This window comes from Phoca vitulina, unplaced genomic scaffold (genome assembly GCF_004348235.1).
Source record: "Phoca vitulina isolate PV1807 unplaced genomic scaffold, GSC_HSeal_1.0 scaffold69, whole genome shotgun sequence".
NCBI classification, from domain to species: Eukaryota; Metazoa; Chordata; class Mammalia; order Carnivora; family Phocidae; genus Phoca; species Phoca vitulina.
Genome location: NW_022589772.1, coordinates 7,809,755 through 7,826,574, shown reverse-complemented (window position 1 = coordinate 7,826,574; position 16,820 = coordinate 7,809,755). Strand labels below are relative to the sequence as shown.

General features: G+C 35.4%; 1 protein-coding gene across 2 annotated transcripts in view; it reads left to right on the top strand.

Annotated features, from left to right (window-relative positions):
- Positions 1-663: 663 nt before the first annotated feature.
- Positions 664-16,820, top strand: part of RADX (RPA1 related single stranded DNA binding protein, X-linked) — an 81,531-nt gene continuing 65,374 nt past the window's right edge. For both annotated transcript variants that reach the window (XM_032392831.1, XM_032392830.1), the window contains exons 1-3: positions 664-1,528; positions 9,680-9,822; positions 10,950-11,142. In XM_032392831.1, the coding sequence (XP_032248722.1) occupies positions 886-1,528; positions 9,680-9,822; positions 10,950-11,142 (979 nt within the window). In that variant the 5' untranslated portion in view covers positions 664-885. The remainder of the gene's footprint in view (positions 1,529-9,679; positions 9,823-10,949; positions 11,143-16,820) is intronic.

Genomic DNA, 16,820 nt, shown 5'->3' with positions numbered 1-16,820 from the left:
CTATTCTTATCAGCTTTTTCACTTTATAGTCATTCCGCATACATTCCTTGTAGTTTAGAAAAGCAGTTTCTGACATTCTGTACCTTCGCTGTCTGTTAAGGCAGGTATTGTATAAAACATAAGCACATTTTAAGAATTCTAACCTAAAGGCAGCTCTCTACCAAGCCAGTTCTATAATTTTCTGTTTTCGTTTGCACTTAATCACTAATTCACCAACGCTCCACTCAGGGAGTCACTACAGACAATTATGCTAATGCTCATAGCAAGAGCAACTAACGTTTATGGAGGACTTTTTGTGCTAGGGACTTTCCTGAAGTCTTTGCATACATTACCTGGTTTTGTTCATACTATAGGAGACCTGTGGTATGGCATTCATGTATGTTAATGAACTCTACTTTACTTTCTGTAGCTGGCCCAAGGCTCCAACCCCCGAACACCTGAGCTAGGACTACTCATACCCCGCTTCCAGCCGCTTCCTCTTTTCCATTGCCTCGCAGCACTCTCCTTTCTCGAAGAGCCACCGGTGCTCCTCCTCCTCCCTCTTGCGACGTTTTGGGAACCATGGCGACCAACGCTGTCCCTCCCCCTCCTCCTCCCCAGGCGACCCGGCTGGCACCAGGTGGGAGGATCTGCTACGTAACCGCGCGTGTGACTGCCTAGTAACAGTGCCTGCGAGTTGGAAGCGCGCCGAGAGAGGGGTGGGGCGAGAGAGCTGACGCCGGCACGCGGAACGTCTTTGCAGCCTCGCTTCGGGGGCGGAGCCTTGCCAGTCAGCGGGAGCAGAGTAGCTAGCGATCGTCGCCCAAGCGCGCGGTTTCTTAGTCCTCAGCTTTGGACCGGGCAGCCTAGCTTTGAGGAGTGAAGAGAGTACGCCGTTGCCCCACAATGTCTGGTGAGTTAGGTCAGCCTCAGGCCGGCCCCTCACATGCCGGGCTAGATTTTCCGAATCCTGAGAGAAATCGGGCTGGGGTCCCGGGAGGGGTGATCCGAAGGGCCGGTGCCCATGGGCGCAGGTCCTGGATCCAAAAGGTTCTTGAGCAGATAACGGATTCACCTCTGCAGTGGGTCACCCCGTCGGAGGTGGTGCCTGTCGCTGTGCTGGCCGTCCAGAGGTACCTGTTAGAGGATGAGCCACGCGACACGATACCCAAACCTCCCCTTTACTGCTATGATGTGACGATCTCGGACGGGGTGTACCAGGAGAAGTGCTACCTGGACCCCAGCCTGAACTTTCTCGTATATAAAAATATTCTTAAAGTTGGCATAGAAATGAAAATTTCCAGAGTCTCGTGTCTTTACAACGAGAAAAGATTAGGCCAGGGGATCCTGTGCATAGATAACGTCCACTGTGGGGAGACCCTGGAGGCTATTTCTCTAGAAACTCCATTCAGAAATAGTGCGCACGAGGAGGTACCGGAGAGGCCTTTAAGAGGCGGGAAGAGTCATTACCTGGCCCTGTGGAATAACGAAGATCCATATGGAGATATTTGGTTAACCAACAAGCAACCCGAGGAACACAATTTTAACAGTAAGTAATTGGAGGGAATGATGGAGGGGTTAAAAAAATAGTTTTCGGGAGCTTGCGTTAATGGGAAAGGAAAGGAGGGTGCATTGGTATTGTTCATTTCAAGCCGCGAGTGGGAATAAACAAATGCTCCTGGATGTCGAATTGGCGCTCCCTTACTGAAATTTGCACAGCCCGTGTCTTGCTTTGATTATTCAAGTGGCCATTCAGGAACTGTCTGAATACATCTCAGATTTAATCTGGCATATATACTTGTGTGTGCGTTTGCCTACGGTGGAATTATCTTTCGTTTCATTCCCATTCCACTTGTGGAAATAGTACTTTTCTGTGTTGGTTGGCGAGTGTATAGATTTGAATTTGGCACAAAAGTCGTAAATATTTGTGGTTTTGCATGTTTTAACCTTCATTCCAAAAAGGATGTTCCGTGATTTATTCCTTAATAATTTGCATTAATGAAACGCCATTTTTATGTCTTTGAGTGTAGCAGTTATGTAAATACTGCTTTTTTGAATGTGTGATTTTTGTGGACAGGCTTGGAATTTTCATTTTTATGTTTCTTATTGCGTATCACGGACAATACTGACCTGAGAAGTTTAATTCTTCCGTACCACAAGTAGGAAGTTAGCCTGAAAACGCCTGTTCGTCATCAGCAACTGCTGTAAAACATATTTTATCAGGGATGGAAGGGGAATGATAGTACTATAGGCATGTACGTATATGGAATGGGGACCAAATAAAACGCAAAAAAAATAAAGGCGAAAGTACTCAAGGAAGAAAGATAATTTTCTACATTTACGGCTTTTCAGTTTTTTTTCTTTTTACATTGCAGTCATCATATTAGCTCATATATAGTCTTGCTATGACGTGTATCAGCAACAGGCTTGAAAGTGAAAAGACAGAGGGATCAAAAATATGCAATTAAAGTAATATCCAGTTATAAGGGAAAAAAGATGTTATAGAAGTGTGTGGACAAGGGTGATTTAAATAACTTAAGCTTTAAAAGCAAGATAGTAATTTCAGGGATGAAATAATGGAATGATTTTTATCTCAAGCATGGAATAAGGCGGCACTGCATTACTACTCTTAAGTGTTGATCATTTTTATTTTTAGGATTGAATACATAAATGAAAAATTGGTGTCTAGAAGAATTAAGAGGGGAATAATAATTTGTAAAAATATATTTCATTTTTCTGACTATGAAAGTGATATCCATTATTGAACACATATTTTTATTACAAAAGGCAATGTCCATGTGCTAAAAAATCCAAACTATATTTAGAAGTATATTGTTGGCTAGCAAGAAAAAGAGCAATACAGACTGAAAAGCAAACACTTATTGAACACCTAATGGGCAAGATAATATTAAAAGTACTTTATTTGTGTAGACATAAAAAAGTATATTGTATTAAAAATGTAAGACCCAGGTATAGTAAAATTTTGATAACAAAATCTAGAAGTGGGTATATAGGTGTTCTTTCAAGTTTGCTGTATGTTTAAAATTTTCAATAATAAAATGTCGGGGTGGAGTGAAAGACCCCTTTACCTCCTCCTCCTATGCCTTCAACTTTCCTCTCAAAACTCCAAAGGTTCAGCAGTTTGGTGTGTATCACTGAAAAAAAAAAAAAATTCTGTGGCGTGGCATGATTTGTTGTTTACACTTATCTCAAGCATCTTTAATGTACATCTGCACATACACACTTCCACAGTAGGGGTATACCATAATTTATATAATCATGCTCATGTGAATGGGTAATTATCAATTTTAGGCAGTTACTGGTTTTTCAGGTTTAGATCCAGCACTGAACATCATTAGGATATACACATACTTGTTCTTTATGTTCAAGTATTTCTGTTAAATGGATAGATTCCTAGAAGTGAAATTGCTGGGTTAAAGAATATTTAAATTTTTTAATTTGATGGATATTGATAAATCATCTTCTGAAAAGGTTTTACCAATCTATATTCCCCCTAACATATGTATGAATGCCCATTTCCCCATATTGTACTAATTTTAAATTATATCTCTTGACTTTTCTGATTTCTTTGCTAATGGGTGGTATTTGCTATATATTGCAAATTACATTCTCACACTCTGTCCCCTTTCTCTTAACATTGTTTATGGTGCATTTTTGTGCTTTTTAAAAACTTTTCTATTAAGGCATGATATGTACAAAGTGTTAAAGTCTTAAAAATACAAAAAAATACAGCTTGAAAATAAAGCTTGAAACCATCCCCATCCCTGCCCCCAGATCAAGATACAGAACATTTTAAGCATCTCAAAAGCCTCCCTAATGCCCTCTCTTGGTCAATATCCTACTCCAAAGGTAACCAATATGGTGATCTAAAAGACAGCTTTTCAAAATGGAAGTTAGATCATGCCAATCTCCTGTCTAAATCTCTCCAGTGGCTCCCCATTGCACTTAGACAACAATCCAGACCTCCTATCAGGGTGCGCAAGGCCCTGTGGTGTGGGCAAACTTTCTTTAAATGGCCAGATGGTAAATCTTTTTGCCTTTGTCGGTCATATAGTCTCCAGTCACAGCTATTCAACTTGGCCAGAGTATAGCAAAAGCAGCCATAGGCAATATGTAAATTAATGGGTTTGGCTGTTTTATAGTAGAATTTTATTTACAAAACCTGGCAGCAAGCCAGATTTAGCTCAAGGGCTGTAGTTTACAGACCCCTGCCCTGCCCAGTCCCCTTACTCACCTCTCTAACCCTTCTCCTCCACCATTTTGTTTCCAGAATACAGGCCTTTTTTTTTTTTTTTTTTAATCTCAAACCTCCTTGCTCTTTCCTTCCTCTAGTATGTTGCTCCTACTTTTTTTCTCTTTCTGGAAAGTTCCTTCCCATCTTCAGGTTTCAACTCAAATATATAAAACATGTTAGAAAAGGGTTGTTTAAATATGTATTCCCTCCCCATTTATTGTTATTGCATCACCATGGAAATGCCCTTCATAGGATTGATAACACTCTGAAATTATTTTTTCTGTTGTTTTCTTTTTCCTCCCACTGATTTATAAGATCCATGAGGGCAAGGAGTCTGTTTTTTTCACTGCTGTGAGGCATTTCTCCTATACCCAGAACAGTGTCTGCCATGTGGTAGGCATTCAATAAGTGTTTGTTGAATAAAGGAATGCATAAAATAAATCACATTAATGGATTTTCTAATGTTGAACCACTTTTATATCTCTATTTGGTCATGGTTGTTATATTTACATATATATTTAAAGTGAATTTATTCCATAGATTTTACTTTTTTAGGGGGTTACTATTTCAGCCCAATATTGATATCAGGTTAATTAATATTAGCTAGTAGAATGAGTTGGGAAACTTGCCTGTTTTTCTGTGCTTACAGAAATCATTTGTTCACTGAAGGTTTGGTAGAATTTACCCCTAAAACTATTTGAACCTGGGGCCGTGGTCCAGGATTGGGGGTTGAGAGAATGACTCCTTTTCAGTTTCTCATAGAAAAAGTAATGAAATCAATAACACTTCTTCTTGAGTCCATTTGTGAGAGTTGATATTTTACGAGGAAATCTCATTTCACCTAGATCTCAAAGTTGTATGCAATAGTCTCTATTTTTAAATTTTAGTTTATATTTTTAAAATATTTTAGTCTTGTTTCATCCTCTTTTACATTCCTAGTATTTATGTGTTTACCCTTTTTTATGGTCAGCCTTGCCAGAGGCTTGTCTATTAGTATTTAAAAAAAACACTTTTAGCTTTACTAATTAAGTCTATATTGGGGAGATGTTTTCTACTTTATTAACACTATCTTTAATTTCTTGTATTTCCTTTGTTCATATTTTTTTGTACTACCTTCTTAAGTTGAATGCTTGGTTCACTTATTTCCTTATTTCTTTCTTCCAAAAGCTTTTAAAATTCCAAAATTTCCCATGGATACTGCTTTGGCTGCATACACTAGGTTTTGAAGTGTAGAGATTTTATTTTATTTTTACTCATTACTCATATTTTCTGATTTTAAATTTGAGTTCCTCTTTAACCCTCAAAATTTTAGAAAAAGCTTACTTATTATATATGAAGTCTATTATAACAAGTTTTTAAATTATTTTAAAGATTTTATTTATTTATGTTGAGAGAGAGAACTTAAGTGGGGGGTGGGGGAGGATGGGAAGGGGCAGAGGGAGAGGGAGAAGCAGACTCCCTACAGAGCAGGGAGCCCAGATGCAGAGCTCGATCCCAGGACCCCAGGATCATGACCTGAGCCAAAGGCAGCCACTAAACCAACTGAGCCACCCGGGCGCCCCTATAACAAGTTTTTAAATTTTAATTAAAGTATTGCAGTTCTTATTTTAAATCGATTTTATTTGCCCATTTCTCTGAGAGGAATATTGGCTTCTCTTTATGACAGTGGTTTTGTTCATTTCTCTTTGTATTTCTAAAAGTTTTTGATTTAAATGTATAATGTATAAAGTTTTATAACAGTAATATCTTGTTGGTGGATTTTTAGCCTTTTATCAGTATGGAATTTTTTTGTCCTTTCATGCCTTGCATTCTATTTTGTCTTGATAGTACTATTTACTACTGCTGCTGTCTTTTAGTTGGCATTTTGGGCAGTGGTTCTCAAACATGAATGGGCATCCATATCACTTCAAAAGTGTTTTAAAATGCAGATTTCTGGGCCCCACCACCAGTTTCTGATTCAGTAGGTCTGTGGGAGGGCCCTAGAATTTGCATTTCTAAGAAGTTCACTGGTGCTAATGATGCTGGTGGTGCAAAGGCCACATCTGGAGAACTGACCTAGTGTATGTATCTTTGTCCATCCCTTTATTTCTATTTTGTTTTACATTTGTCTTTTTAAAGAAATACATAGCTAAGATTTTGGGGTTTTGACCCAAACCAATTCTTTTTCTTTTAAGAGATGGATTTAATCCAATTAAATTTAAAGTCATTAATGATGTTTTTGTACCTGTTCTCGCAGAACTACTTTATGTTTACTATATGGCATGCTTTATTATTTTTTTTTTTTTACTTTTGCAAGATTTAAATTTCTTTTTCTTCTAGTGCTTTAGAAGTTATACATTAATTTGTATTCTCCTAGAGGTTACCCTTAATGTTTCAACGAAATTATTTAAACTTTGATTTTTGTGTCAATCTCCAGAATTATTCACAATTTATAATATCTTCCTCTTGAATAATACAAGGTGTTTAGGACTCCACTTAGTCATGATGCAATTTGGCATTTTGCTATATGGGTTTGAAAGTATTTGATTGAGGATATTTGCCATTATAAATGATTTGGATTTATGGGTTGTTTTTTTTTCCTGTGTACTATTTTTGTCATAATTTTTCAGGATTTATCTATGTTTATAAAATTAATTGTTAGAACCTGGTGCCATTTCTAGAGGTCATTATTTGTGAACTTTTTCACTTTCTTCCATGGATATTGACCTATTCCAGTTTTCTTCTGCTTAAGGCAATATTGATAATTCATATTTTCCTAGAAGATTATTAATTTCACTGATATTTTCAAGTTTAGTGATATATAATCACATATAATCATATTTTTCTCTAGGTTTATAGTTGATCACATTTCAAACATATTTTTGTTTTCTGTCTTCATGGTTGCACTTGTCAGAGGTCTACCTTTTCATTAATTTTTCCAGGAATTGGATTTAACAGTTCTGTGTTTTTCTAATACATTATATTCAGCTCTTTATTCCTTTTTGCATTCCTTAGATTTATTCTTTTGCAGTGGTTTTCATTGTATGGTTCAAGGACCTCTAGAGATGTCCCCAAGACTTTTTCAAGGGATTCACATCAAAACTATTTTCATAATAATAATACTAAGACTTCATTTACCTTTTATCACTTTAATTCTCTGAAAGTATGCAGTGGAGTCTTCCAGAAGCTACAGGACATGTGACATTGAAACAGACTGAATGCCAAAGAAATATGAGTATCCAGCTGTCTTCTATTAAGCTAGACACTAAAAAGATTTACAAAAATATAAACTAGTGCCACTCTTCTCACTAGATTTTTTTGTTTTGGAAAATAGAGACATTTTTCAAAAATATATATATATTTATATTATACATAATAGGTTTATTGTCTTTAAGGGAGTTAATGAATAATTTTTTCTTAGTTTTGCTTTATAATATGGCAAGTGTTGATAGATATTACCCACATAAATAAAAGCTTTTTGAGGTCTTCAGTAATTTTTAAGAATGTAAAGACTCCTGAGACCAGAAAGTTTGAGAATCACTGTTCCATAACTTGCTATCTAACATTTTATATTGAATATCTAGTTTATTTATTTTCATTCTTTCTTTTGAAAATGAACACATTTCTGTGAATTTATACAGATTCTTCATTGTCTATGTATAGCGTGTAATTTCTTTTTGGATTTGAGAGATATGTATATTCTATGAAGTTTGTGAGTTAAAAACCCAAACTGGGAAAATATTAACCAGGCAGATGTCTGATCAGAGCTAACTCTGTGGACTCAGTTATAGTGGAAGCAGTGGCTTTTAGAACTCTGGTTTTACAAAAGCATATAACTCTTGAATTTATTCTAGTTAGTGAAAGCATATGTGCCTTCATTGACCAAGAGTGTTCCACGTACATTTCAGATAATTCAGAACTGATCCAAAATTCATCTGACCTAATTAAAAAGGAAATCAGTTATGTCAGAGAAAATGTTAGGACCTATGATTCTGAGCTATAAATTTTTTGGAAGAATATAGAAGGAAAAGTATACAAGATATCTGAAGACTAAAAATAGTATGTTTTTTATGATACAGGTGTAACTACAACATTCCACTTAAATTCTTATTAAAAAGAAATTACAAATATGGTTTTCATACCAAAATGTTGAGTAGGTGATGCATTATGTAAATTAAAATAAGTGGGAGATATCTTGTGAAATAAAATACTGGAATAAATACAAATTCAGGTTTTAAAAGTTGGGATTGGACTATGAGAGAGCAAAATGTAGACGGAATTGCGGGTGGAACCTCTCTTAACCCAAAGAAGAATAAAATAAAAAATACAAGTTAATCTTTTAAAGATGGTGAATAGCTTTTAAGCAGTTTTTGTATTTGCCAGCAGGCATGGAGATTAAAATTTCAAAGTAAATTATATGACATATGAGAAGATAATGAGTACTATGTAGAAAAATAAGATGGGATGAGGCATAAGAAAAGGGATCGCTTTTCAATAGGGAAGTAAGGGATAACATCACTGAGAAAGTGACCTTTGAGCAAAACTTGAAGGAGAGGAGGAGGGAAGTCATTCTGGTATCTAAGAAGACATTCCAGACAGAGGGAACAGCAAGTGCAAAGGCCCTGGTACAGGACTATGTCTGGCATGTTTGGGAAATATAGAACTTACACATATAAAACTACGGTGAGGGCAATACAGAAATATGTCATAAAACAATTCTATAAATTAAACATGTAAGTGCTTGGTAGTGGGAAAATATTCCATGGCATTGAGTTTCTCCCACAAAATTTCTTAAGGGAGATGAGTTTATTGAAGTATAATTAACATACAAAGTTATATTGGTTTCAGGTGTACAATATAATGATTTAACTGTACTATACATTTCTCAGTGCTGATCAGAACATGTGTTCTTTTAATCCCCTTTATCTATTTCACCCATCCCCCCACCCAGGGGGAGATGAGTTTAGATCCAAGCCTTTCAGGAAGTAATTACCCAGTTTGACAAGGCAGAGGGCATTCAAGATGGAATAGTATATTAGTTAATATAGGTATTTACCTTTGTGCCAGGCACATAGTAAGGCATATTTATGTATTAGCTATTTTTTTTAGAGAAAGAGAATGCATGCGTGCGAGAGAGTTGGAAAGGTGGTAGGCAGAGGGAGAGAAAAAGTCTTAAGCAGGTTAAGCAGGCTCTCTACACCCAGCGACCCTGAGATCATGACCTGAGCCGAAATCAAGAGTTGGCCACTTAACTGACTGAGCCACCCAGGCACCCCTATATATTAGCTATTATTATTAAGGATAGCATGTATTATTAAGTTTTGTATGTGAGAAGTATATAGACTGGCTTAGCTGGTGAGTAGGAGTTGCTTTGGGGATGATCTAGCTACCATTTTTAAATTACAATTTTTAAATTGCATGACATATTAAGTAGGATTTTTTTTCTATTCTATTTTTTTATTCTAGATACCAAAATAATTTCCCTGTCTCACCTTGAAATGACCTGGGCTAACAGAAGGAATTTTCCTGCATTGCTTGTGAGAATCTTACATAAATCGAAACTGCGATACTATGGAAAACCTGATAAAAAGATGATTGAGCCATACCAGGTATAAGTAATGACAAAATATTACATGTTAATGTAATAGTTATAGATTATAGCTTATAGACCTGACTCCATATTAGGATAATTTATGTTCAAATAATATTTTATAAGTTTAATTTAATAATTTTTAAAACATACATAAATGTATATTTCAAGGTATTTTTCTCTAACTTCTTATACAAAAAGAAATTCTTTCTGTATTGGTACCTTGTAGTTCCCTGATTCAACTGGTCTCCTTCACGCTTTTTTCTGTATCTTCAGCCTTTTCTTCTCTACTGTGCTTTCTACACCAGCATAGAGACATACTCTAGTCTTTCATTTTAAAAAAATATAAAAATCTCCTTTGACCTCAGGACTCCTCTATTCCCTCTCTTCTTCTCTTCTGGCAAGCTCCTTGGAGAAGTAGTCTCTGCTAGATGTTTTTACTTTCTTACCTCCCATTTACTTTTCAACACAATTAGTTTGACTTTTTTCTTCAGCTGGTCACTCACTAGAGACCTTCTAATTGTCAAATCTAGCTGATACTTTTCTGTTATCTTGACTCTCTGGGCCACAGAATGTCAGTGAGAACTACCTTCTTGATTTCTGTCCTGTTTGGTTTCTTATTTAACATTTTACCATATTTTCACATGTTATCAAGAATTATTTTAAGTGTTTTATTAAGCTTTCATTATAACAGTTATACATATTTGAGGGAATTTGGGAAATGCAGAAAGCTATATAAATAAAGCTGGTAAGTAATATCACCCCAAATTCTACCAGAGCCACTATTAATATCCAAGTGTTTTATTCCCTTTTTTGTATGTATATATCATGTCTACATACATACATAACATATACATGCACATATCTCACATCTATGTGTATATGTATGCATATCCTATATTGCATGACTATGTCATATATTAAATTATCTTACAAAATGGAAATCATATTGTACATACAATTTTGTATCACTTAACATTTCCTTAAGTATTTTCTATCACTAAAAATCATAACTTTTCATAGTTACAGATTGTATCATAACTTATTCAGTCATTCCCCTATAGTTTTGCTTTCTTGTTCTTAAAATGAGAATGCCCTGAGATAAAAGTAACAAATATGCATGTGCTATTTCACTTTTTTTTCTAGACCTTTTTAGAAGTTGCTGACAGTTCAGGCACGGTGTCTGTGATTATGTGGAATGCCCTGTGTCCTGAATGGTATAAAAGTTTGCGGGTTGGTTTAGTTCTTCTGCTTCAGGATTATTCTGTTAAAAAGAGTTACCCATTCAGGATGCAGCCTCTACCGGTGGATCCACAGATCAAACTAATTTCTACAATGGGTTAAGTATTCGATAAATTTATTGTTTTATGGCTATTTTGTTTGTATAAATTTGTAAAGTACCATATCAGCCAAAGGCTCCTAAAAATTGCTGAATCTGTTAGAACGTGGGGAACTTTTAAATTCCTTTATCTATACAAATTTTAAGCAATCACTTAATAAATTATTTATTATTGCGTTTATTAAGAAGAAATAGTGTGAGATATTTATTGTTGATTAATGAATGAGCTCCACTTTAGGAGGTACTTTTTTTGTTCTATTTTTGTATTATAATACTAAATTAATGACTTGAATATACTTTTCTGTTACTGTAAGGTGCTATTCAAAAAGGCTTTTGTCAGCGTTTTACTTTGAAATAATTTCAAACTTAGGTAAAAGTTGAAAGAATAGTACAAAGAACTCCATATACCCTTTACACGGATTCAACAGTTGTTAACATTTACCTTTACTTTATCATTCTCCACCTCTCTCTCTATATATATTTGTCCTCTGAAACATTTGAGAGTAAGTGGCAGCCATCACACATACCCCTTTACCTCAAAACACTTCAGTAATATTTCAGTGTGTATTTCCTAAGAACAGGAACATTCTATTCTATAATCACAGTACAGTTATCAAAATCAGGAAATTTAAAATTGATAAATTGCGTTATCTAGCCTGCGGTCAGTATTCAAATGCAACTGAATTGCTGCAATTTTGAAAAGGCTCTTCCTAATTAGTATTGAAATCAAAGTTTTGACACCTTGGCATCATGCTAAATATTTTTGGAGCATTACAATTATTAAGTGGTTGTTTTCAGATGTGGATATGAATTTTTTGCCTTTCCATTTTTCAAAATGGTAGATTATATCACTCAAGTTTAAGTATTGTTTTTGGCTCATACTAGTTTTATACTGGACCTGTAATTCTATGTATTTTAAATTCCCTACTAATACATTAAGCTAAATTACTTGGAGAATGTGCAGATAATATGGCCTTTGTTCACTGTTTCCTTAAATATATGTTTATTTACGAAAATCTCATATGATTCTTTATTAAAATCTTAAGGATTTGGTAGACATCAATCATGTCTTGCTGGATGAATAAGTCATTACCTAGTAGTCTAGTACAATTAGTCCATTATCTCATTGCCCTTTATTATAGAAAGGTAAGAAATTAAACTGATATTGATGTTGGGACTTGAGAATACAGGAAAAAACTGGCAAAAAGCTAATTTGCAACATGTATTATTATGTCTGTCAATTTGTAAATTCTTTCCACAACCAAGCATGGAAAAAAATGCTTTAGTAAAAATTGAGACATTTGTCAATAACAGATAAGGTAAGTAAATTTGTTGATGTCACTTAATCACTGGCACAGTGAAAGGTAAAACCTAGTTTTTCTGACCCCTAACCTAGTGTTCTTTTTATGAGATACACTGTTTTTCTGGTGTAAAGAGAATTCATTTAAATCACAGTTTTTACACGGCTGTGGGCAAATCTAGAAATGTGTCTGGTATTAATAGCTGTTTCTAAACCTTAAAAACATATGGAAAGTAGAACAATAGATAGCATGTGGTCAATAGATAAACAGCTACTAAAACTTAACACTGAAATTGAATCAAGCAGTATGCTACCTCTGCTATATAGAATTACAGGGCCAGATTTTCATAATGGAAACTCCCTTTAGACATGAGAGGCTATTTATACTTTCAGGTAAATAATTGCAAATATAGAAATTATTTTTTAAAATGAGAGGCTTAGATGAGAATATATTGAAAATGTTTCTTTTAGTCTTTAAAACAGTTTTACTTTTTATCAGTGTTAGCATCAGTCTACTTTATCCCATACCTTTTTAATAAGGAATAGGACTTTTTCGCTCTTTATCAGGGGTCAGCGAGCTATTTCTATAAAGGTAATATAGGTTCTGTCATAAGTACACAGCTCTGCCTTTATAGAGTGAAAGCAAACAGAGGTAATATGTAAGGAATGGGCATGGCTGTGTTACAGTGAAACTTTATTTGCAAAAACAAGCAACCATCTGCAGGCTATAGTTTGCTGAGCCTACACATATATGCAGAGCTCAACCTTGGCTGGACATTACTATCGCTTGGGGAGCCTGAAAGAACCATAGGCATGCCAGGTTCAGAGATTTTGATTCGGTTACTCTGAAGAGGGAACCAAGACATTGATGTGTCTTTAAAAATCCTCAGGCGATTCTAATGCACAGCTAGAGTTGAGAACTACTGACTTATGATCTTTAAAAAGCTCAAATGGATTAAGGATCTTTTGAAGGGAAATGACAGTTTTGTAAACCATGCTAGACACAAGAGATACAAAGATAAGTAATACAGCGTTCTACCCTTAAAAAATTAGTCTAACGGTAATATATTACACTGTATGTTAACTAACCAGAATTTAAATAAAAACTTGAGAAAAAATAGTCTAATGGTACAGTTCATTAAGATGAACAGATTACAATAAAATGAAGGATTAATGACAGTAAAAAGTAAGAAGATGTGATGAACAAAAGGGGAGAGGAAAGGAACAGAAATGTAGTTGAAGAAAGAATGAATGGTCAGGAGAATGGGAGAATGAGTTGGATAGAAGAAAGTGTGAGTGAGGGTTACAAATAATACCAGGGTAGTTTAAATGTTATGAGTAGGTTAAATGAGAAAGAGTATATATTGGGGGCCAGTGTTGGTCAGTAAGGGAATAAGGGTTTGTGGTACCATCACTGCCTTCTAGGTATTGATGTTGAAAGACAAACTATTGGGGTAAGTGATCTTGATTTATTTTTTCATATTTACATGTGTAGTTCCAAGTTACAGACACTAAGATATAATTTTTTTTAAAGACCAAATAAATGGAAGCCTATAAAGGTGAAAATTCTCTTGTAAAACATAGGATATATATATGTATATATATATATTTTTTTTTTTTCTTTTTCTTTTTTTTAAAGATTTTATTTATTTGACAGAGGGAGACACAGTGAGAGAGGGAACACAAGCAGGGGGAGTGGGAGAGGGAGAAGCAGGCTCCCCTCTGAGCAGGGAGCCCGATGCAGGGCTTGATCCCAGGACCCTGAGATCATGACCTGAGCCGAAGGCAGACGCTTAACGACTGAGCCACCCAGGCGCCCCAAACATAGGATATATTTGCTAGTAATGTGTGGTTTTGTATATTGTCATTTGGCATATAATTCTGTCCTACCTTTTATCAAATAGTATTCAGCTAGCATCCCAAATAAACATTTTAAAATCTTGAGATTTTTCAGACTGTATTGAATAATACCCACTGAGGTAATAGCATCAAGGATTTGGGGTTTTGGTGGGAAGGGGTTATTTATTTCATTCAAAATCTTAGCATTTTGGAGCTGGAAGGGAACTTAAATATAATCAGGTAACTATGACTATGAAAGTACTTTGTAAAATGCAAACTATTTTGTAGGTGCAAGGTAGTGTCATGTAATACAAACTTTCCTCACTTACATATGAAAAGACTGAAACTCTTAAAGGTAAAGTGAATTTTCTAATCACATGGCTGCTAATAGGCAAGATGAGAAATCAAGTATCTTCATCCTGGTTTTTTGTTTTTTTGGTTTTTTTGAGACAGAGAGAGAGCATGCTCGAATGTGGGGGGGGAGGGGCAGAGGGAGAGAGAGAATTCCAAGCAGGCTCCACACCCAGCACAGAGCCTGATGCAGGGCTTGATCCCAGGACCCTGAGATCATGACCCAAGCCGAAATCAAGAGCTGGATGCCCAACTGACTGAACCACCCAGGTGCCCCCTCTTCATCCTGTTTTAATCTTTGTTTGCTAAACAGCAAATTCTTAGAAAATATTACCTACTGCATAAAAGGGGATAGAAAGCCCTCTAAATAAATAGAGAAATAGCCCATGTTCCTAGGTAGGAAATCAGTCTCAATTTCATAAGTATGTCAAGTACCCCCAAATTGATCTGCAGATTCAGTGCTATTCTGTAAGATTTTTTTTTTTCCGGAACTGACGAACTGACTAAAATTTATATGGAGGCACGTAATTATAGAGACTAGTCAAGACAGTTCTGAAGAAAATAAGGGGCTGTAGAGAGAGTAAAGACTTCTCCTACAAATGTCATGAGTTATTATAAAAAATTTATGACCATGTAATATAGGTATAGGTATAGACAAACTGACCAGTAAATCACAATATGATCGAGAAATAGCCCTAAACACACAAAAATTTGATATGACAGATGTGCTATACAGATCATCAAGGAAGGAAGAACTATTCAATAAATAGTATTGGAAAAAAAATAATTACATACTTGAGAAAAAAAATGACATTATATCCCTATCTTATACTGTATAAAAAGTCAATTCCAGATATAGCGAATGTAAAAGGCAAAACTTTTAGAAGAACTTACAAAGAAATATGCATTTGACCTTGGAATAAGGAAGGATTTCTTGGATAGGACACAGGAAATAGCATTTGTAAATGAATGATTAATAAACCCAGCTTACATTGAAATATTTTTTTTGGTTTCAATTTATCTTTTTATTATAACATGAACTAAATTTAAGAAATTAGTCTTTTGACTTTATTTCCCAGAGTTGTTGGATCTAAATGACAATATAACTCATTATGAAAATATACTGAAAAATACAAGAGCTGATGTAAAATGGTTATCAAGGTTCCAGGTATCAAGGGATTAGAGAAAGTGAAGAATGAAACCAGTCAGGCTGCAGCCTGATAGACGCAGGATGCGCTGGTTTAGCAAGGTGCCATCAAGGCATAGGAAGATCATCAAATGTGTGGTGATAAGTCACAGCATGAGAAACATCTCCGTCAGGCAACTTCCTACCCTTTTTTGTTTGGTAAATTGAGTTTTTCTTCATTTAATAACTTAGGATTCTCTAAAACTAACATTTCAAAATTAAAATAATTCATCAATGGGGCGCCTGGGTGGCTCAGTTGTTAAGCGGCTGCCTTCAGCTCAGGTCATGATCCCAGGGTCCTGGGATCAAGCCCCACGTCAGGCTCCCTGCTCAGCGGGAAGCCTGCTTCTCCCTCCCCTACTCCCCCTGCTTGTGTTCCCTCTCTCACTGTGTCTCTCTCTGTCAAATAAATAAATAAAATCTTAAAAAAAAGTAATTCATCAAACAGGAGTCATTTTTATAGGTAAGGTAAATCACAGGATAATGTATTAGGAAAATTTTGTTCCTTTTTAAATCAGAAAGCCTTCAAGTGGTCAGGGATTGATGGAGTGGGGATGACAAATGTACATTTCAGATTTTCATCACCAATGAGAAAATAAAGCATTTTTATAGACTTAAAACTGTCAGTGCATTTAGATTTTGGTGAAGGAAAATTTAAAGTACCTCTACAATAATACAATGTTAATAAAAATTGGCCATGTACTGAGGTCATTTTAGTGAGCTACCATCATGTAAATATAAGAAAGGTAATTTCTTGATCCAAATCAGTGAAATTGTAAAAAAAGATTGTCTCTAGAGGACATTTTTTGAGAACAGTGCTTTTTCAGACACATTCTGATATTCAGATTCACTTTATAGCACAATTATAGATTAACCTTTTAATTACATTTTTTTTTTATTTTATTTATTTGTTTGTCAGAGAGAGAGCGCACAAGCAGGGGGAGCTGCAGGCAGAGGGAGAAGCAGACTTCCCACTGAACAGGGAGCCCGATGCGGGGCTCG